The sequence below is a fragment of the Lepisosteus platostomus genome, chromosome 26 (assembly GCF_059453375.1).
Source record: "Lepisosteus platostomus isolate fLepPlt1 chromosome 26, fLepPlt1.hap1, whole genome shotgun sequence".
Taxonomy (NCBI): Eukaryota; Metazoa; Chordata; class Actinopteri; order Semionotiformes; family Lepisosteidae; genus Lepisosteus; species Lepisosteus platostomus.
In genome coordinates, this window is record NC_142636.1 from 9,898,728 (window position 1) to 9,920,685 (window position 21,958).

At 56.0% G+C, this 21,958-nt stretch overlaps 2 protein-coding genes across 14 annotated transcripts in view; one reads left to right on the top strand and one right to left on the bottom strand.

Moving 5' to 3' along the window:
* The first annotated feature begins 579 nt into the window (after positions 1–579).
* On the top strand, positions 580–4,114 carry pmvk (phosphomevalonate kinase). The gene is made up of 5 exons (XM_088620730.1): positions 580–790; positions 1,045–1,108; positions 1,381–1,533; positions 3,337–3,466; positions 3,544–4,114. Exons 1-5 carry the CDS (start codon positions 708–710, stop codon positions 3,684–3,686), a joined length of 573 nt encoding a protein of 190 aa, XP_088476856.1. The 5' UTR covers positions 580–707; the 3' UTR covers positions 3,687–4,114.
* A 2,248-nt stretch (positions 4,115–6,362) lies between these two features.
* The window catches only part of LOC148640023 (tropomyosin alpha-3 chain), a 29,090-nt gene continuing 13,494 nt past the window's right edge, over positions 6,363–21,958 (bottom strand). For 2 of the 13 annotated variants that reach the window (XM_088620711.1, XM_088620713.1), the window contains 5 exons: positions 21,862–21,937; positions 17,402–17,464; positions 16,962–17,031; positions 16,711–16,789; positions 6,363–8,117 (listed from right to left, as the gene is read on the bottom strand). In XM_088620711.1, coding sequence (XP_088476837.1) covers positions 7,781–8,117; positions 16,711–16,789; positions 16,962–17,031; positions 17,402–17,464; positions 21,862–21,937 — 625 coding nt within the window. In that variant the 3' untranslated portion in view covers positions 6,363–7,780. Of the gene's footprint in view, positions 8,118–15,094; positions 15,906–16,706; positions 16,790–16,961; positions 17,032–17,401; positions 17,465–21,861; positions 21,938–21,958 lie in introns of those variants that run through there. The other 11 variants (XM_088620712.1, XM_088620714.1, XM_088620717.1 and 8 more) reach the window with 6 other exon arrangements.

Consider the following 21,958-nt stretch of genomic DNA (forward strand, 5'->3'; position numbering starts at 1 on the left):
TTGTGAAACTCAGATTATTTTTCCGAGTCTAAAAAAAATATTATAGAACCTAAATTCGTTTTCATTATAGTACTGTTGTTTAAAACAAAGACTATTGATACGTTTGTTTTGTTTGGATTCTTGCAAATAAAATGGTATTCCCCTATTCCAACTCATGTCTATCGAAATATAATGGTACGATCGTTGCCCGATGTTACCGTATTACTTCGGAAACAAATACTGCCAAAATATTGACGCCAACGCTAAAGGTTAACCATACAAAAAATATTTTAAAAATGCTTCAGGCAGTGTGTGTTTAAAAGCCCCTGCGTGTTGGAAATATACGGAATATCTTTTTGCTTCCAAATGTAAAGTTTAAACATCGAGTAGGCCGAATATAATTTATAAAACAGACCACTGATACGTATGTATCTCTTATACAAGAGTTTCTAGTCTTTTGCTCAGGCGAAATGAAATTTCATGAACTGCATGAAAAAGCGGCTTGAAATCAGCTTCTCTCTCCCACACGTAACTAGAAAGGACTTTAAGGTTGCGCGTATACTCTGTACTCTACGGCACCCCGCCTTCCGTGTCTGGCGGCTTGACGTCACCATGTCAGCAGTTCCCCCCCCCTGCGATTTAAACCGCGGGCCGGGCTCTGTTCGAAACAAGCGAGCCTGGGCTCGGGTGGGGGTTTCGCGGTGCCGAGTCGAGCCCAGCCGGTCGCCATGACCGAGCCGAAGCTGATCCTGCTGTTCAGCGGGAAGCGGAAGTCCGGGAAGGACTACATCGCCGAGGTGATCCGCGACAGGTGAGCCGGCGCGGCGAGGGTCCTGCTCGGCTGCAGACACGGCGCCGCCGGCGGGGTTCACGCAGAAGGGGCAGGGCGCGTCTGTGCCTCTGACCCGTGTCAGTCTTGCTCTGGCTGTTGATCCCGGGTCTCCTGAGTGCGGGGTTTGAGTAACAGCCCTCTCCCAGATGTTACTTTTCGACTTTTTTTCCAGTCCTAGGGAATAATAACGCACCACTGATCTCCTCTCCTCTCTCTCTCTCTCCGAGGAGCAGGCTGGGTCCGGAGCTGTGCTGTATCCTGCGCCTCTCCGCTCCCCTGAAGCAGCAGTATTCCCAGGTCAGCCTGCGGCCCCTCTTCAGACTCTTTCTTGGGGTGGTGCCTGTCTGCGCGTTTTCCAGGGTCTGTCCCCAGTGAGTTGGGCTGAGTGGGCTCTTCCTGCGCAAACTCTTCTCCCCCATCACTCCCAGCAGGCACCGGGTCTGGAGGAGACCCCCATGTGCGCCCTGCACAGGCCCGGCTTTCGTGCGGTTTTGGGGCGACGGGTCTCCCTTGGGGCTCCTGGGAGGGATCGGGTGCTTCACCTCAGCTGATTTCTGTTCCGTCTTCAGGAACGCGGCCTGGACTTCTCCCGGCTCCTGGGATCCGACCAGTATAAGGAGGGGTTCCGGGCGGATATGATCCGCTGGGGCGAGGAGCGCCGGAGCGCTGATCCCGGATATTTCTGCCGGCTGGTGGTGCAGGAAGCCGAGCAGCCTGTGTGGGTGAGGAAAGGGTTCATCTGGATATGTGGGTCACCCCGAGAGTGCGCCAGCCTGTGGGGCAGCGTGCAGCTTCAGCCCAGTGTCCCAGGGTCTCAGGGTGCTGCCCAGTGTCTTGGGGTGCAGCTCAGTGTCCCAGTGTCTCGGGGTGCTGCCCAGTGTCTCGGGGTGCAGCTCAGTGTCCCAGTGTCTCAGGGTGCTGCCCAGTGTCTCGGGGTGCTGCCCAGTGTCTCGGGGTGCAGCTCAGTGTCCCAGTGTCTCAGGGTGCTGCCCAGTGTCTCGGGGTGCAGCTCAGTGTCCCAGTGTCTCCGGGTGCTGCCCAGTGTCTCCGGGTGCTGCCCAGTGTCTCGGGGTGCAGCTCAGTGTCCCAGTGTCTCAGGGTGCTGCCCAGTGTCTTGGGGTGCAGCTCAGTGTCCCAGTGTCTCAGGGTGCTGCCCAGTGTCTCGGGGTGCAGCTCAGTGTCCCAGTGTCTCAGGGTGCTGCCCAGTGTCTTGGGGTGCAGCTCAGTGTCCCAGTGTCTCGGGGTGCTGCCCAGTGTCTCGGGGTGCAGCTCAGTGTCCCAGTGTCTCAGGGTGCTGCCCAGTGTCTCGGGGTGCAGCTCAGTGTCCCAGTGTCTCGGGGTGCTGCCCAGTGTCTCCGGGTGCTGCCCAGTGTCTCGGGGTGCAGCTCAGTGTCCCAGTGTCTCCGGGTGCTGCCCAGTGTCTCCGGGTGCTGCCCAGTGTCTCGGGGTGCAGCTCAGTGTCCCAGTGTCTCAGGGTGCTGCCCAGTGTCTTGGGGTGCAGCTCAGTGTCCCAGTGTCTCAGGGTGCTGCCCAGTGTCTCGGGGTGCAGCTCAGTGTCCCAGTGTCTCGGGGTGCTGCCCAGTGTCTTGGGGTGCAGCTCAGTGTCCCAGTGTCTCGGGGTGCTGCCCAGTGTCTCGGGGTGCAGCTCAGTGTCCCAGTGTCTCGGGGTGCTGCCCAGTGTCTCGGGGTGCAGCTCAGTGTCCCAGTGTCTCCGGGTGCTGCCCAGTGTCTCGGGGTGCAGCTCAGTGTCCCAGTGTCTCAGGGTGCTGCCCAGTGTCTTGGGGTGCAGCTCAGTGTCCCAGTGTCTCAGGGTGCTGCCCAGTGTCTCGGGGTGCAGCTCAGTGTCCCAGTGTCTCCGGGTGCTGCCCAGTGTCTCGGGGTGCAGCTCAGTGTCCCAGTGTCTCGGGGTGCTGCCCAGTGTCTCGGGGTGCAGCTCAGTGTCCCAGTGTCTCGGGGTGCTGCCCAGTGTCTCGGGGTGCAGCTCAGTGTCCCAGTGTCTCGGGGTGCTGCCCAGTGTCTTGGGGTGCAGCTCAGTGTCCCAGTGTCTCGGGGTGCTGCCCAGTGTCTCGGGGTGCAGCTCAGTGTCCCAGTGTCTCGGGGTGCTGCCCAGTGTCTCGGGGTGCAGCTCAGTGTCCCAGTGTCTCCGGGTGCTGCCCAGTGTCTCGGGGTGCAGCTCAGTGTCCCAGTGTCTCAGGGTGCAGCCCAGTGTCCCAGTGTCTTGGGGTCCCAGTGTCTCAGGGTGCAGCTCAGTGTCTCGGGGTCTCGGGGTGCAGCCGGGTGTCCCAGTGTCTCGGGGTGCAGCCCAGTGTCTCGGGGTCCCAGGGTCCCAGTGTCTCAGGGTGCAGCCCAGTGTCCCAGTGTCTTGGGGTCCCAGTGTCTCAGGGTGCAGCCCAGTGTCCCAGTGTCTCAGGGTGCAGCCCAGTGTCCCAGTGTCTCAGTGTTTTAGGGTGCAGTGTCCCAGTGTGTCGGTGTGTGAGCAGGAGAATCGGCCTGACCGCTCGCTCAGATGTCTGTCTGACCTGCAGATCGTGAGCGACACCCGGCGCCGGTCGGACCTGCAGTGGTTCTGGAGCCGCTATCCTGATCGGTGCCAGACGGTGCGCGTGGAGGCGGCAGAACAGACCCGGAGAGAGAGGGGCTGGCAGTTCACCGCAGGTAGTTCACCCTCCTCCTCCTCCGCCTCCTCTTCCTCCCTGTCCTGGGCCCCCCCTCACGTCCCTCTTCCCCCCCAGGCGTCGACGACGCGGAGTCGGAGTGTGGGCTGGACGGGGGCGTGGCTTTCGACTGGACGATCCACAACGACAGCGGCGCGCAGCGATTGGAGGAGCAGCTGGGGGGGCTGCTCTCATTGGCCCGTGAACGAGCGGGGGTGTGACAACATGGGGGTGCGGGGAGAAGTGGTACGCGCCACCCGAAAACCTGGCCTCCCCCCGCGTGCTGATGGCACACTGCCCGCCCTCGTGTGACTCCAGCGGCAGGAGCAGAAAAAAATCTGCGCCAACACCCCCCCCAAGGGAGAGGACTTTTCCTGACTCCCCCGGACTGTGCTGTCATGTGGTTTGGCCCGGATGCTACCATGAAGAGAGGGGGGGTTGGGCATGCGAGTAAAACTGCAGTCGATGCAGTTTGCTCTGAGGTTTCTTGGTTCGGCAGAGATTTCTGAACCCTGAAACACGAAAGGGGGCTGCAGAGGAGGCAGGGAAGTGATGAAGTCTTTCGGGACCGGCCTGCTCGGGTGAGAGCAGCTGGCCTGGCAGACCCAGAACGGACAAACCAAATTAATAAAGACCTCTCAGTCCTGGTGCTGTGCTCTATTTCTGTGAGACTTGCAAATTATTAAAAAGCACCTGTCCTCTGCGGGCCTCTCCTGGCATAAAATGGGCATCATGGGAAGATAAGAGGGGAGGACACTGTCAGTAAGAGTGGGGTGCTGACCCTGGTGGCCTGACTACTGGTCACTACAGACCCCAGGACACTGTCAGTAAGAGTGGGGTGCTGACCCTGGTGTCCTGACTACTGGTCACTACAGACCCCAGGACACTGTCAGTAAGAGTGGGGTGTGGACCCTGGTGTCCTGACTACTGGTCACTACAGACCCCAGGACCCTGACCCTGGTGGCCTGACTACTGGTCACTACAGACCCCAGGACACTGTCAGTAAGAGTGGGGTGCTGACCCTGGTGTCCTGACTACTGGTCACTACAGACCCCAGGACACTGTCAGTAAGAGTGGGGTGTGGACCCTGGTGTCCTGACTACTGGTCACTACAGACCCCAGGACACTGTCAGTAAGAGTGGGGTGTGGACCCTTTTTTTCTTCCTGGCTAAACTCCAGTCTGGACTCTATAATCTTGACTCCCACAGGCTCCCCCTTCCTTTGGGATGAAAAGTGCTATATAAATGCAATTATGTTGTTAGAAATAATACATGGCGTTGCCATTGGAGCCTGCTAGATGGCGCTATTGCCTAAGGAACAAGGGGTGGCTCTTGAATTGCTCTCGGTAATTAACAGGCACTGCTGGCGACAGCAATGTAGACGGACAGCATTACTGACATTACTGGGCGTAACCAGGGCTGGGAGCACACTCAGAGGAGACAGGTGGCCAATGACAGGGTCTGGGCAGCACTTGCGCGCGCACACGCATGCACACACACTGAATTTAATCATGTGACTTAAACTCGCCCGACACCAGCTGAGTTGGGGAAGACGTGAAAGACCTACTGAGTAACCTAAGGCAGGCGATGTCCTGTCACTTCCTCAGGACCAGTGGCAGAGACCCATTCAGAGCTGGGGCTTGAACTTGAAACCTCCTGGTATACCAGCCCTGGGTCTTGACCACCGGACCAGCTGTCCTGCTGTAACAGCCCTGGGTCTTGACCACCGGACCAGCTGTCCTCCTGGTGTACCAGCCCTGGGTCTTGACCACTGGACCAGCTGTCCTCCTGGTGTACCAGCCCTGGGTCTTGACCACTGGACCAGCTGTCCTCCTGGTGTAAGAATTCTCCAGTTTTACAGCTACGTTTCTGTTAGTGATGCATCCTGAGCTAATATCTTGCTTCTTCTCCATAATCTCTCCATTATGTCATTAAGACTAGAGGCAGCCCCCCCCTAAGCTTTCAGAATAGTCGACATTGGTACTTCTGTGTCAAAACAAGACAATGATTTTTTTACATGCCTGCCTCTTGCCTGAGGGGCAGACGGGACAGAACACGCTGTTTGGCAACACATCCTGCCTTTCTGCTTGCTGTTCTTGCTCTGTCGGTGCAGGAGGGCTCCACAGCTCTTACAGTTTGGTTCAGGAGGCCCTTGAGGAGCTGGGTGAAGGGTGAGGAAGAGAAATCTCCAAGAGTCTCACCTATACCTGAAGCACAACAGCAGGATTGGTGGTCTTGAAGTTGTTGGTCTATAACTTATGGGTGTCCAGCCTTGATCATGGGGGACCCCACTATAACAGGTCCCACAGGTCAACCTGAAATCATCAGTCTGTTACCTAGGGATGTCCAGCCCAGGTCCTGGGGACAGGTCACCCTGAAAGCATCAATCCCACGATCTATACAAAAATCATCAGTCTGTAACCTAGGGTCTCAGAGGTCACCCTGAACTTTTCTATACCACAGGAGTGTCCAACCCTGAGCATGGGGGACCCCAGAATAGCAGGTCTCACAGGTCACCCTGAAAACATCTGTACCCCAGGATTGTCCAGCCCTGGTCCAGTCCAACAGGTGTTACTAGTCTCCCTGAAATCAGTTAGGAATGGAAACACTTGAAGTCTGATTAACAGTCAGCTAATTGATTCAATTCAATTAGGAGCAGCCAGCTGTGCTGAGAGCTACAGGCAGCTGGGATTTTCATTTCCCATGACCCTTGAACAACGTCATTGACCACATTGCCAAACTGACCGCTTCAGTGGTTGAAACCAAAGTGGTCACTAGTGTTCGGGAACTCATGATTTCAGAGTTGGGCCTTAGTCCTGACAATACACTCAAAAGAACCAACAGGAACAGGCAGGCACAATTTCAAGATATGGATGAAGAAACACAGGAGTCTTTCCCTGGAATGTGAAGAATTGGTGCGCTTTATTCATTACTCAGTTAACCAGCAATATTATAAGACAAGGAATGGTTTACAAAATGTTTACATCTTTAAACTTGTTTGGGTTTGCAGTTTAAAACATTATTGCATTATCTTTCCAAAAAACAATTAGTATGTTTTTATGCTTTTTTGCCATTTTTTGTATAGAATAATTTCTTGGTCAAGACTCATCTGTTAAGTTGCCCCTCCCCCCTCCTGCTCTCCCCCTCCCCCCTCTCCTCCCTCCTAGAGGGTGGAGTCCATTTGACAAGAGCAGGATTCTGATTGGTCCCCTCAACCCCCGCCCTCCCCATCACATGATTCGGTCCCTGCGTGAGGATTGGCAGCGTCTGTGGAGGGCAGAAAGGCTGTGATTGGTTAAGACGGATGCTGGCAAATGTGCACATGAACCTTAAAAAACACTTCGCTCCAAATAAACGAAATACTCACCCCCCCCCCCCCAACCTTTTACATACACGAACCCCCAGCTCGATGGAAATACAAAACCGTGCAAAAGAAACCCACCGACGTAAAGGCCGAACATTCGGCCGGTATCAGTTTTACTCCCCGCCGCAGATGAGAGTGGACAACGGACAGCGGTCACTCGCGGTCACTCCCGGTCCCCCCACTTTTGTGCCAGTCAGGCGGACAGTTATTCCGTCCGACTGACCGGTGAGACCGGGCTGGCTGGGGCAGCACTGCAGGACATAGGCCTACATCTCCCAGTTGCCGCTGGCGGGACTCTGCTCACAAAGATGGGGCAACAGGGCAACAGTGGGGTCACCGGGGGGGTGGGGGGTTGGAGGGTTTGGGCTGGTGGTAGAACCGGCTCCCCCTCCTGTGAGGGGGCTGCAGGTTCGGGACAGGGGTCGCCGAGGGGACGCGTGGCGTAGGCAGCAGGGAACGGCACGACAGTTAAGGCCGATCGAGCTGAACTGCAGGCTCCTATACCGCCCCCCCCCCCCCAACGACATCAGATCAGCTCGGCGGAAAGGGTTAAAAACGAAGAGCGGCGCGTGACGGGACTGACCGCAGCTCTAACACTCCCCCCTCTCTCGGGGCCCGGCGGCTCCGGAGGTCCGGAACCAGGCCCGGCGGGCGCAGGGGGAAGCGCCGCAAGTCCCGGACCGCAGCCCGACAGCAGAGGAAGGACGGACCGCCGCGCGGCTTCCACCGAGCCGGCGCTCAGCTCGGAACCCGCAACCAGGACCGAGCGCCCCGGCCCCGCCGAAGACGGGGCTCCGGGGGGGGGGGCCAGAGGCTCGCCCCGGGACGAGGAGAGACGCCCGCCCCCCCCCCCCCCGGCTCTCCGTCTCAGCAGTCAGGGGTCAGGCGGCTGCAGGAAGCTAGCGGGAGTTTGATACGAATGCGACAGGAGGATGCAGCAAAGAAACAGGCGTTAAGAAGCCCCCCCCCCCACCCACCCCGAGTCTCCCTCTCCCTGTAAAAAAAAAATCACCCCCACGCCCCCACCCCCCTTTCCCCTTGGGGTGAGTGACCGATCAGCCAGGACAAGGAGTCTGGGGACAGTGGAGGAGGGAGAGAAGGGGGGGGGAGACCAATTCTGCCCTTTCCCACCCACCCTGCACCCCAAAACACCTCTCTCGGGAAGAACGGTGGGGGGTGGGGTGTGGGGACAAGACCCCCTGCCCGTTAGAAGCTGTTGAGGTCCTGGAGGGTCTGGTCCAGGGTGGCGTGGATCTTGAGATTCTCCTCCTTGGCAGCAGCCAGCCTCTCTGTACAGGAGACACAAAGGGGCGACGCGACACCCGTTAGTGGCGAAACTCCAACATCACTTTTACATTTCGGGGTCGGAAAGAAATCGGCACTGATGCGTGCCCTGCGCACCACAACGGAAGGAAAATGTGCACAGTAACGCCGCCACAGAAGAGGTGAAATTTCCAGGCGTGTGCAGCGCCGTGTTCTGCAGTTCACAACAAGGCAACAAAACTTGTGGTGACGTGTTGCAGCCCTCTTACACTGCCAACAAGCAGGCTTGTGAAAGCATCTCTTTCGATGCAACAGAAATATGGCTCTCGACTTCCAAGACCACGCTGCTGACAAAAACTACTTCTCAACTCTGCTTGCAGATCACGTTGGAACATATCTGCGGCGAAACGTCTGCTGCACAACCTGTCCTTATTGGCTCGTACATCACAGTACATCAGTTATTACAGGGACTAGTGAGCAGGAAGGCCCGCATCACGTCGCAGCATATGGGACTTATGGGAGACCAGGGGCTTGTGGCAACATGGCGACTTTCACCAAGTTCATGATTTTGAGCTCGACTCCAGATGTTTTTAAAATATCCCGGCAATGAATTTATTTTGTTAGAGATTTAGCAACCGGTTTGAGAAATTGGGCCTGCAGTTCCCCTTTAACCAATACCCAACCATCCTTGTTGACGCCGGCACCCTCTGCCAGTTTCTCTTCCCATGCCGGGCAGCTGTGGCAGCTCAGCAATCCCAGATCTCATCCAGCCGCTTCCTGAAAGATCCCTGGAGTTCCGAACAACCCGACCAGGGCAGTTTGCTCCACACCTCACCCCCCCCACCCATGACCCCACCGCTGTGTGAGTCTGAGGAAGAGGAAGGGTCGGCCCTTCAGTGTGCCGGCATGCAGGCCAGCTCAGAGAGGCTGGTTTGCTCCTGCTCAAACAGAGCCGCCAACAGCTCACTTCCGTCCAGCCAGGACAGGATGCCAATGCTCAGACAAGGATTGACCATCCCTCGAGACTCACAGCGGCCAAGGCTGGAACTGGCCATCTCTGGGCTGTAGGGTTACAGTGTGACCCTCCCCAGACTGGACCAGTGATCTCTGGACTGTAGGGTTACAGTGTGACCCAAACTGGACCGGTGATCTCTGGACTGTAGGGTTACAGTGTGACCCAGACTGGACCGGTGATCTCTGGACTGTAGGGTTACAGTGTGACCCAGACTGGACAGGACCAGTGATCTCTGGACTGTAGGGTTACAGTGTGACCCAGCCCAGACTGGACCAGTGATCTCTGGACTGTAGGGTTACAGTGTGACCCTCCCCAGACTGGACCAGTGATCTCTGGACTGTAGGGTTACAGTGTGACCCAGACTGGACCAGTGATCCCTGGACTGTAGGGTTACAGTGTGACCCAGACTGGACCAGTGATCTCTGGACTGTAGGGTTACAGTGTGACCCAGACTGGACCAGTGATCCCTGGGCTGTAGGGTTACAGTGTGACCCAGACTGGACCAGTGATCTCTGGACTGTAGGGTTACAGTGTGACCCAGACTGGACCAGTGATCTCTGGACTGTAGGGTTACAGTGTGACCCGGCCCAGACTGGACCAGTGATCTCTGGGCTGTAGGGTTACAGTGTGACCCAGACTAGACCAGTGATCTCTGGACTGTAGGGTTACAGTGTGACCCAGACTGGACCAGTGATCTCTGGGCTGTAGGGTTACAGTGTGACCCGGCCCAGACTGGACCAGTGATCTCTGGACTGTAGGGTTACAGTGTGACCCGGCCCAGACTGGACCAGTGATCTCTGGGCTGTAGGGTTACAGTGTGACCCAGACTGGACCAGCGATCTCTGGGCTGTAGGCTTACAGTGTGACCCAGACTGGACCAGCGATCTCTGGGCTGTAGGGTTACAGTGTGACCCGGCCCAGACTGGACCAGCGATCTCTGGACTGTAGGGTTACAGTGTGACCCGGCCCAGACTGGACCAGCGATCTCTGGACTGTAGGGTTACAGTGTGACCCAGACAGGACCAGTGATCTCTGGACTGTAGGGTTACAGTGTGACCCAGACTGGACCAGTGATCTCTGGACTGTAGGGTTACAGTGTGACCCTCCCCAGACTGGACCAGTGATCCCTGGACTGTAGGGTTACAGTGTGACCCAGACTGGACCAGTGATCCCTGGACTGTAGGGTTACAGTGTGACCCTCCCCAGACTGGACCAGTGATCCCTGGACTGTAGGGTTACAGTGTGACCCAGACTGGACCAGTGATCCCTGGACTGTAGGGTTACAGTGTGACCCGGCCCAGACTGGACCAGCGATCTCTGGACTGTAGGGCTACAGTGTGACCTGGCCCAGACTGGACCAGCAATCTCTGGGCTGTAGGGTTACAGTGTGACCCGGCCCAGACTGGACCAGCAATCTCTGGACTGTAGAGTTACAGTGTGACCTAGACAGGACCAGTGATCTCTGGACTGTAGGGTTACAGTGTGACCCAGACTGGACCAGGGATCTCTGGACTGTAGGGTTACAGTGTGACCCAGACTGGACCAGCGATCTCTGGGCTGTAGGGTTACAGTGTGACCCGGCCCAGACTGGACCAGCGATCTCTGGACTGTAGGGTTACAGTGTGACCCAGACTGGACCAATGATCTCTGAGCTGTAGGGTTACAGTGTGACCCAGACTGGACCAGCGATCTCTGGACTGTAGGGTTACAGTGTGACCCAGACTGGACCAGCGATCTCTGGGCTGTAGAGTTACAGTGTGACCCAGACTGGACCAGCGATCTCTGGGCTGTAGGGTTACAGTGTGACCCAGACTGGACCAGCGATCTCTGGGCTGTAGGCTTACAGTGTGACCCAGACTGGACCAGCGATCTCTGGGCTGTAGGCTTACAGTGTGACCCAGACTGGACCAGCGATCTCTGGGCTGTAGGGTTACAGTGTGACCCAGCCCAGACTGGACCAGCGATCTCAGGACTGTAGGGTTACAGTGTGACCCGGCCCAGACTGGACCAGCGATCTCTGGACTGTAGGGTTACAGTGTGACCCAGACAGGACCAGTGATCTCTGGACTGTAGGGTTACAGTGTGACCCAGACTGGACCAGTGATCTCTGGACTGTAGGGTTACAGTGTGACCCTCCCCAGACTGGACCAGTGATCCCTGGACTGTAGGGTTACAGTGTGACCTGGCCCAGACTGGACCAGCGATCTCTGGACTGTAGGGCTACAGTGTGACCTGGCCCAGACTGGACCAGCAATCTCTGGGCTGTAGGGTTACAGTGTGACCCGGCCCAGACTGGAGCAGCAATCTCTGGACTGTAGGGTTACAGTGTGACCCAGACTGGACCAGGGATCTCTGGACTGTAGGGTTACAGTGTGACCCAGACTGGACCAGCGATCTCTGGGCTGTAGGGTTACAGTGTGACCCGGCCCAGACTGGACCAGCGATCTCTGGACTGTAGGGTTACAGTGTGACCCAGACTGGACCAGCGATCTCTGGACTGTAGGGTTACAGTGTGACCCAGACTGGACCAGTGATCTCTGGGCTGTAGGGTTACAGTGTGACCCAGAGTGGACCAGCGATCTCTGGACTTTAGGGTTACAGGGTGACCCAGACTGGACCAGTGATCTCTGGACTGTAGGGCTACTGTGTGACCCGGCCCAGACTGGACCAGCGATCTCTGGGCTGTAGGGTTACAGTGTGACCCAGACTGGACCAATGATCTCTGAACTGTAGGGTTACAGTGTGACCCAGACTGGACCAGGGATCTCTGGACTGTAGGGTTACAGTGTGACCCAGACTGGACCAGCGATCTCTGGACTGTAGGGTTACAGTGTGACCCTCCCCAGACTGGACCAGCGATCTCTGGACTGTAGGGTTACAGTGTGACCCAGACTGGACCAATGATCTCTGAACTGTAGGGTTACAGTGTGACCCAGACTGGACCAGTGATCTATGGACTGTAGGGTTACAGTGTGACCCAGACTGGACCAGCGATCTCTGGACTGTAGGGTTACAGTGTGACCCAGACTGGACCAGTGATCTCTGGACTGGAGGGTTACAGTGTGACCCAGACTGGACCAGGGATTTGTCACCAGGAGCACAAGTAATGAAGTAATGAAGTGCAGGTTTCCTGGCACAGCAAACAAGGTGATATTCCCAGAGATACAACTGCTCAAAATGGATTTTAGCAAATTCTGCTATACCAATTAAAGTGCAAAGACGCACATTCACCTGTTGGTTGCAGTGCTGAAAGCCGTGATTCCACTGCCTATTATAGATACGTTATAGAGGTGGGGCAGCTTCTTTGAAATCAGCACTGAAGGATCTGAGAGCGGGTGCGCCCTTCCTCATTCTTTCACACAGCAGGCAAAGCAGTTTCCGCCCCGTGCCCATAAATAGTCACATGACCTGCTGACATCTCTTTGCCCTCCTGTACCTGCCTGATCCAGTCTGACCACACTCAGCCACCAACAGGCACCACAGTGCCCTGCTGTCCTGGAGTCCTGCAACCGGGGAGCTGAAGGGAAGTTCTTCCTTTGCACAATAATAGGTGTGAAAATCTGGTGTATCAGCCCTGGGCCTTGACCACCGGACCAGCTGTCCTGGTGTAACAGCGCTGTGTCTGAACCACTGGACCAGATTTTTACTCTCAGTGTGGCGAAATGTAGCCCCAAATAACAGAGAGAGAAGATCATTGGCAACAACAAGCGCAAAATGGAGGAGGCACAAGGAGTGCTTTTGATCACAACTGAGCCTGGCCTGGCTCAGACTCTTGTGTTAAAGCTGACTTTCATACGAAGGAGTGTGTGTGCGCGCGTGTGTCTGATCGCTGCGGGACAACTGTAACGTCTCATTTCTTGGCAGGGGGATCTGGCCAACCTCGTTCGCACAACAGCAGCTCGACCGATTCCCAGTCCTAATGAGAATTCCAAACAAGTTGCAACACAGGAAACAAAGAGAAAAGCATTCCTATCCTATGTGCAAAAAAAAAAACTAATTACGTAACCCATCGCTGGCCCCCTCCTTCTGTTTATCCCATCATTACAACTCTCGCAGAAACACTATCTCTTGATCAAAAACTCTGCAGCACCTGCCGAGACTCTTTCACGACCGAGGAAATGATCGGATCAGATCAGAAAGTGCTGCTGGGCTGTGTCACTCTGGGACCAGTCCCAAGATCCAGCAGGGACATGCCCAGGAGAAAGGGGGCACTGCCCACGCTGACACCCCTAAGGAACTAAACCTCTTGAGTCCTGAATGAGGACTCCATGTAGCCCTGGCCTGGAATCAAGCACCCACAGTCCTCTACAGTTACTGACACAGCAGATCAGAGAGGACGCAGACTATAGGCACTCAGTCTGTCCCACCCAGCTGCAATGGCTGTTTGTGACGAGCAGATCGTAAGGACCTCCTCTGGCCTGGAGGGCTCCCTTCAGAAAGCCCAGGAGGACTCCAGGGAGCGACTGGGGAGTCTGATCTGGGCTCGCGCTACCCCACGGACATTCTCGGAATCAGCAGGACACAGGTGGGAAATGCTTGGAGGTGCGCTTTAAAACCTCCTCACTGTCGGGGGTTGTGGGGGCGTGGAGCAAGTTGCGCAGCCCTGTGGGTGAAGAACTCTCCTGATCCTTCAAGGAGGACCAGATCCCTGGATCAAGCGGCTGCATGCTCGTATGTGACCTGTCCCGGGTTCTCAGAGAGCAGCTGGCTCGTCTTCCCACACAGGGAGACTGGTGGGCAGGGCTGCACAGACCACTGGAGAATCAGCTTGAGAAGCTCCCAGGGACACCAAGGTACTCTTCCCTTGCTGTCATCCAAAGTGACTCAGTTATAAGGGCTTTTTTTAAAGCAACGTGTTGTTTACGTATCATTGCTTTGGCATCTCCACAAAAAAACAACTGAAATTACTTTTTCCTGCCAACATCTGCCTGATTTCCATGCATCTGTATCCAGGGAGCATCACACATCAAGCACTGCTGTGTTTGTGACTGCTCCCTTTCGTGCCTGGTGGTGTGTCCCCCTCTCCCCACCCCCCCCACTTCATGTCACCCCAGCTCATCAAGGGCTCTGCAATGTTTGTGCAACACCCACAGCAATGCTTATCTCTTGATCAAAAACGACACTCTTACGACAGAGGAAGCGATCGCGCTGAGCCCAGCCCTGGTGTTGAGGCCGACACGCTGGCTTCCCTCAAGAAAACGGCTGGGTGAGATCCATTAACTACCGACGACCACTACTGGCCTCCACAACGGTGCTCTTAGGTCAGCGATCTCGCTCGTTTACGATGAGCATGAGCAAACTGCCTGAAACACAAGCACATGGCACTCTGAAGCACTGCCAAGGCGCCAGTGAGACACCCCGATCACAGCCAGAGACTGAAAAGCCACATCACTTCCACTCTGAGCAGACGGACGTGACGCAGCCCTAAAGCTACAGAAAAGAGGTAATTAACTGCAGCCCTGAACTCGTGCCCACTGCCAGAGCCGTACTGCCAGGGGCACAGCAGCACAGATGCCACCTTCTTGCCAGTGTATCAGATCACAGGGCAACAGCTGTGGTCAGTCAACATCAGAGTGCCTGAGTGACAGCATGGGGATCTGGCTGTGTTCGAGGTCACGTGCCATGCTGGTGAAGCTCACTGCACGGGATCTTCCAGGAAACAGCTCGGAAGAAATTCCAGGATCTGTGAAACCTCCCCCATGGCCCTGTCCCCCACAGTCCACCCGGTCACCCCAAAAAACAGCCCAGCCCCCCACTGTCCGCATACCAACAGCTCATCGAAACCCAGCGGTTGGTCAGCCGCCCAGTCTGCACATCAGAACGCGAAGCTGCTCTTTGGCTGCACTCAAGCTCCATTCAAACACCTCCCTGTGCCACACAGACGCACACCCCTGCAGTGTCCCCCGACACCCCCGAGACTCAAAGACACGAGGCGCGGAGGCCCAGCAGGGCTCGGAGACAGAACAAACAAGACACAGCGAGACGCAGTGAAAGCAGAATTGTTGTTTTTTTTTTCTCTCCTCGAAAGTGACCTTCAAGCCCACAGTGGCATACAGAGACAGGAGACAGGCGACAGGCAACAGGAGACAGGAGACAGGAGAGGCTGCAGGAGGAGGGCGCGGAGGACGAGAAGAGCAGTTCCGATCATCCGCGCGAGATGGCTGGGGGTGGCGTGCGAGAATCGGGCCGCTAACGCACTCATCTCCTGGCGGCGGGCCCGACGGGGCAACACTTATTCTGCACACTGTCCCAGGGCAGGGACAAAATGGGGAGCCCAGCATAGCGGCTTTACACAAAGAGTGGCGGGAGCCTGGAACCCAATCCCCTAGCCTCCGACAGACTCCACAGGATCCTCTCGGGAACGGCGGGACAGGAATCCCCCGACCCTTAAGATGGGCTGTGGGCCGAAAGGGGCGAGCGGGAGACGGCGCCGGCTTCGGGAACGCCCGGGAAAGGGGTATGGCGGACGCCCCAAGCTCCCCAGCGCGACCCCACTCCTCGCGGGCGGATCTCCGGCACCCCCGCCCAGGCAGCGGGGCCATCCCGACCTTTTCCCAGGATCCCACGGCTCCGGCAGGAAAGACCAGGAAAATCCCGGGGGCCGGGGAAGAGGGGAAAGGAAGGACAGGGAGAGAGAGAGACAGAGAGAGAGAGAGAGACAGGACAAGCGGCTCGCAGGCAGGCGATTGGCGCCCTCCGACACCACAAGGGCGGCGCTGCAGAGGGCCGGGAGCTTTCGGGGGCGGGGTAGGGAGGAGGGGGACGGACCGGTGGCCCCTTGGTTTGCGAGAATATTTATCTGCGTGGAAAAAGAAGAAGGCCAACGATCGCGCTTGATTTCCGGAGGCCGGAAGCGGAGAGCAGGCGGCGCGCGCGGGGTTAGTGTCCGTCCGCACGGCAAGACCAGGGGAGAACCCAGCAGGCCCCACCCAACACGGCACAGCCCCTCGCCCGACCGCGTCAGGGCGGAGAAACGGCGTCACGGCGGGGGACAACAGGGGCTCGTGCAGCCGTCCAGCAGGGGGCGCCCCGTGACCCCCACATGCACACACACAGCCCTGGATCCGCCGCTCTCGGGCGGCCACGGTAATATTTGACCACGAGCAGCTATGAGGCTCCAGGTCCGCACCCCAGACCCAGCATCCTCCCCAAGAGGGGCACCCCCTTGGGACCAGAGAAACACTCGCTGTTCTAAAGCCACGAACACGTGGGACCCGACCAACCCGGGCTTTGAGAATCCAGGCGTAGCCCTGCCCTGCCCCGGCGGGGGCGAAACGCAGTGCTGCAGAAGGGGGTACCCCGCGGCCCGGAGGCTGCTCTAGGAAGCGAACGCTGCTCGTGTTCTCGGAGGAGGGGTCAGGAGAGTGCTTTCCGCGTCTCCCCCCACCCAGCCCTCACCGGCTGCGTCTGCCACCTGCAATCCGGTCCAGGCTGCAGGACTGCGCAGCTGCAGAAAACTGCGCAGATGAGGCAGCAAGGCCAGGAGGCTGTTCTGCAGATGGAGTGTGAAAAGGCTGCAGAGCTGCTCCTGGTGGTGGTGGGGGGGTGTGTATGTCACTCCAGTCCATGCACACACACACACACAAGTGCACACGGATATTTACATGGAAGTCATGTCGTTGAGCGCGTGATCCAGCTCCTCGCTAATGGCCTTGTATTTCAGTTTCTGGGCGTACAGCTCGTCTGGGGACAGACGCAGGGGAGGAGAGAGACGGAGAGAGGCGCAGTGAGTGAGCCAGGAGGCAAGGCAGAGGAAAGAGGAAGAGGGCAAGGGGAAATGATCGGAGAGAGAAGGAGGGGGGAGACCCCGAGGAGAGAGAGAGAGAGCAGAGGGGAGTTAAAAGCCAGGTTGTACCTTCCAAGTCGTCGATGGTCTTCTCCAGCTTGGCCACTGACCTCTCAGCAAACTCAGCTCTGGTCTCAGCCTGGAGGGGGGAGTTAGGGAGCACAGTCAGTGAGCAGAGAGAGGCACTCGAACCCACGAGACCACAGGAGTGAGGGAAGGGAGCCAGAACTAGCCAATTAGTGACTGGATAAGATGCTTAAATAATCAATACTTCTTTCCAGGCACAGACCTGTGTCTTTAAGGGTATTGTACCTGGAAATGGATCCCTCTTAACTGCAGAGACTTACTCATGTCTAACCAGGTTGAAACCACCTAAGGAGCTAACAGAGACCTAGATGAAAGACAGGGGGTGCTGGAAAGACGCCCAGGAGCTGGGGACCACTGTTACACTGGCCAGGGAATTAAGGGCCAGGCAGCCCCCAGCAGAAGAAAGTCCAAATCCCTCCTACCTCCTTGAGCTTGTCCGTCAGGATCTTGATCTCCTCCTCGTACTTGTCCTCCTTCTGGGAATACTGCGGGAGAGAGAAGAGAGAGACCATCAGAGAGTCCTCTGCTGGAAACCTGGAGCTCCCCGGAGAGCTGGAGAGAGAGACCATACGGATTCGTCTCTCCTAATTTTTCACACCCACAATGCGGTCTGAACAACACTGCAAAAACTGCTCTTCACACTAGCACTCCTTCATCATCATCAGAGCTGGAGAGTCACTGTAAAGACACTCAGTGCAGCTCCTCTGTATCTTCACATTAACACTCCATCATCATCATCAGAGCTGTAGAATAATGACACTTCAGATCCTTCAGGCTGGGTTTTCTGGTCCTGTCCCAGGAGTCCAGTGTTTCTGCAGGATTTCCAGGTTTCTTCAAGGAGCTGGTAGAGGAGTAAACTGAAGCCAAAAAAAGCCGATTTAGCTCATGCAGAGCCGATCAGGAATGAAAACCTGCTGACAAACTGGCTCTCCAGGATCAGGATGGGACACTCCTGCTTGAAACAGTCCCTTCCATATTAATCCAGCCTTGAATATGTCACACTGCCCAACTACAGCAAGGAGCTCAAGGGAGGAAAACAGGCAAAACATGACCATATCATGTGACTGATGATTTCAGCTTAGATAATTTCCAAAATATCAATGGCTTTTGAAAGTCAAATAGATCAGGCATCTGTGCATCGAGAGACTGCCACACACTGCCAAAACACGAGCCAGATGTCTAAACCCAACAACAGGACCGGCAGTGCACTGGACTGCAAAGCAGAAAGGAGAGAGAGAGACAATCCTGGCTCGGCTCCAGCGGGCTCAGCGCCCTGCGTGGAGCCACCAGCTGCAAGAGCACCGACAACGCCCTGCGCCACTCCCGACGCCACTGGAGCGCAGAACACCGCTGTCAGCTGGCGGCCACGAGTCGGGGGGGGGTCAAGCTGCGACAGGGAGGAAGCAGCTCTGGTCTCAGTTCACACATTTCTGTGAACATCCTGGATCAGACTGCTGCTCACTGGGAGTGAGACTGACAGCACTGTAAAACCTGGAGTGGATCAGACTGCTGCACACTGGGAGTGAGACTGACAGCACTGTAAAACCTGGAGTGGATCAGACTGCTGCACACTGGGAGTGAGACTGACAGCACTGTAAAACCTGGAGTGGATCCGACTGCTGCACACTGGGAGTGAGACTGACAGCACTGTAAAACCTGGAGTGGATCAGACTGCTGCTCACTGGGAGTGAGACTGACAGCACTGTAAAACCTGGAGTGGATCAGACTGCTGCACACTGGGAGTGAGACTGACAGCACTGTAAAACCTGGAGTGGATCAGACTGCTGCACACTGGGAGTGAGACTGACAGCACTGTAAAACCTGGAGTGGATCCGACTGCTGCACACTGGGAGTGAGACTGACAGCACTGTAAAACCTGGAGTGGATCAGACTGCTGCTCACTGGGAGTGAGACTGACAGCACTGTAAAACCTGGAGTGGATCAGACTGCTGCACACTGGGAGTGAGACTGACAGCACTGTAAAACCTGGAGTGGATCAGACTGCTGCACACTGGGAGTGAGACTGACAGCACTGCAAACCCTGGAGTGGATCAGACTGCTGCACACTGGGAGTGAGACTGACAGCACTGTAAAACCTGGAGTGGATCAGACTGCTGCACACTGGGAGTGAGACTGACAGCAGTGTAAAACCTGGAGTTGATCAGACTGCTGTGCACTGGGAGTCTGACTGACAGCACTGTAAAACCTGGAGTGGATCAGACTGCTGCTCACTGGGAGTGAGACTGACAGCACTGCAAACCCTGGAGTGGATCAGACTGCTGCACACTGGGAGTGAGACTGACAGCACTGTCACACCTGGAGTGAGACTGACAGCACTGTAAAACCTAGAGTGGATCAGACTGCTGTGCACTGGGAGTCTGACAGCACTGTAAAACCTGGAGTGGATCAGACTGCTGTGCACTGGGAGTCTGACTGACAGCACTGTAAAACCTGGAGTGGATCAGACTGCTGCTCACTGGGAGTGAGACTGACAGCACTGCAAACCCTGGAGTGGATCAGACTGCTGCACACTGGGAGTCTGACTGACAGCACTGCAAACCCTGGAGTGGATCAGACTGCTGCTCACTGGGAGTGAGACTGACAGCACTGTCACACCTGGAGTGAGACTGACAGCACTGTAAAACCTGGAGTGGATCCGACTGCTGCTCACTGGGAGTGAGGCTGACAGCACTGCAAACCCTGGAGTGTGTCAGACAGCTGAGCAGTTGGCGCCTATTCACCCAAGAGATCAGCACACGTATGTAACCCGTCCAGTACACTACAAAAGAAAGCTAGAACAGGCCTCGCGCTCGCAGTGCTCCAGGTGTGCCCACTTCCCCTTTTTTGCGCTTGTCAGCAGACCGAAGAAAGAAGGAAGAGGAAACTCCCTCCCTTTCTAAGAACCGCCTTCTGGTTTCTCTAATCTCGCTGTAGCACTTGCGCAACAGGTCATGCCAGAGCTCGCTTCAGGCGCCCTCTGCCTCCAGCTGTTCCTGAATCATCTAATTGATGGGGGACTAAAACAAAATTCCAGCTCTTCCTGGAGAAAACCTGTAGTTGCACGACCAAAGACAACCTTCCAGAGCTGCAAAAGGCAAAGGTTTGCTTGTTTAAGATTTTGTATTCTACAGATCTGGTGATGGAGATGGGTGTGTTGATCTGAAGTTCCAGATGAGCTGCAAAGCGTTGCCTCACACTGTAAAAGCTGAATTTGCAGCTGAGCAATTTAGAAACATCATACTCTGAAAGCCAAGGCTGCACCAGCGATCTCTGGACTGTAGGGTTCCAGTGTGACCCAGACTGGACCAGCGATCTCTGGACTGTAGGGTTACAGTGTGACCCAGACTGGACCAGTGATCTCTGGACTGTAGGGTTCCAGTGTGACCCAGACTGGACCAGCGATCTCTGGATTGTAGGGCTACAGTGTGACCCAGACTGGACCAGTGATCTCTGGACTGTAGGGTTCCAGTGTGACCCAGACTGGACCAGCGATCTCTGGATTGTAGGGCTACAGTGTGACCCAGACTGGACCAGCGATCTCTGGGCTGTAGGGTTACAGTGTGACCCAGACTGGACCGGTGATCTCTGGACTGTAGGGTTACAGTGTGACCCAAACTGGACCAGCAATCTCTGGACTGTAGGGTTACAGTGTGACCCAGACTGGACCAGGGATCTCTGGAGTGTAAAAAAAGTAATTTAAAAATGGAACACTTGATTTCAAGGTTGCATATATACATCTCAACTGAGTTAATTAAAGCCTAGAAAAGTTAAATGAATCAGGACTCATGCAGCCCCTCTGGGGAGGGGATCTGACACCCTCCTAGAATAATCATGGTTAAATTAAGGCACAATCGCTGCAATAACAGCGATGGAACATGCTAACAAGACAAAACACATGCCCAATAGAAATTGGAACCACTCTGCAAATCCGTGCAACGCAAACTCCGCAGTACATGCAGGTCCGAACAAAGCAGAACCGAGTGCTTCAGGAAAACGAGAGGCCGGGGGCATTTAGGAGGGGTGTGCTGCACCCATAGGCAGCACCACTCATCAGTGCCCTCCATTACGGGCAGTACATCGACTGCAGAACTGGCAATAATTCACCTTTTACCACGCCTGCGCCTATAGCACAGTGGACATGAATTCCTTACAAACATATGGCGCTTGTCTGGACAACTCCACTCAAACTACTTTCCCAGGAATCCCACTACCACCACCAGTGTGTGGCCCCGCCTGGATGAGGCGACGGCAACCAGAGTGCTCCAGTACTCTCCCCACACACCAGCTCTCAGTGGGGAGGAGAGCAGAGTGATGAAGCCAGTTCAGAGACAGGGACTACTAGGAGGCCATGACTGGAAAAGGCCGGGGGGAGATTTGGCCAGGACACTGGGGTAACACCCCTACCTCAGGACCTCAGTTTTACATCTCATCCGAAGGACAGTGCCTTTATTACAGTATAGCATCCCCATGACCATACTAGGGCATTAGGACCCACACAGACTGCAGGGTGAGCGCCCCCTGCTGGCCCCACTAACACCTCTTCCAGCAGCAGTCTTAGCTTTCCCAGGAGGTCTCCCCTCCAGGTACTGACCAGTGAGCTCCAGTGGGGCTGCCAGCTGGGAGTGTCAGGGCGATATGGCTGCTAGTACTTCGGTTTTCCTGAAGCCCCTCCAGAGACCTGCTGATGTTTATCGCAAGGTGTGGGCACACACGCCCACACACAGGTATCGAACTCGCATCCTACCAACAGAGGGGCACAGCATGCCGACAGATTCCTCTGCCTATCAGAAAACCAGGGGGTCCGGTCGATCCCTCGACAACACACCGAACAGACACACGGGAGAGACACTCATGCTGATCTCCCCAGGACGGGCTCTCCTACCTTCTCGGCCTGCGCTTCCAGAGACTTTAAATTATTGGTGACATTTTTCAGCTCCTCCTCCAGCTCAGCGCATTTGCTTCAGGGTTTAAGGTTTCGG

Coding starts and splice junctions, on each gene's coding strand:
- pmvk (XM_088620730.1), top strand. CDS start 708: ATGACCGAGCCGAAGCTGATCCTGCTGTTCAGCGGGAAGCGGAAGTCC. Junction 791..1,044: donor GCCGAGGTGATCCGCGACAG/GTGAGCCGGCGC, acceptor TCCGAGGAGCAG/GCTGGGTCCGGAGCTGTGCT. Junction 1,534..3,336: donor AAGCCGAGCAGCCTGTGTGG/GTGAGGAAAGGG, acceptor TCTGACCTGCAG/ATCGTGAGCGACACCCGGCG.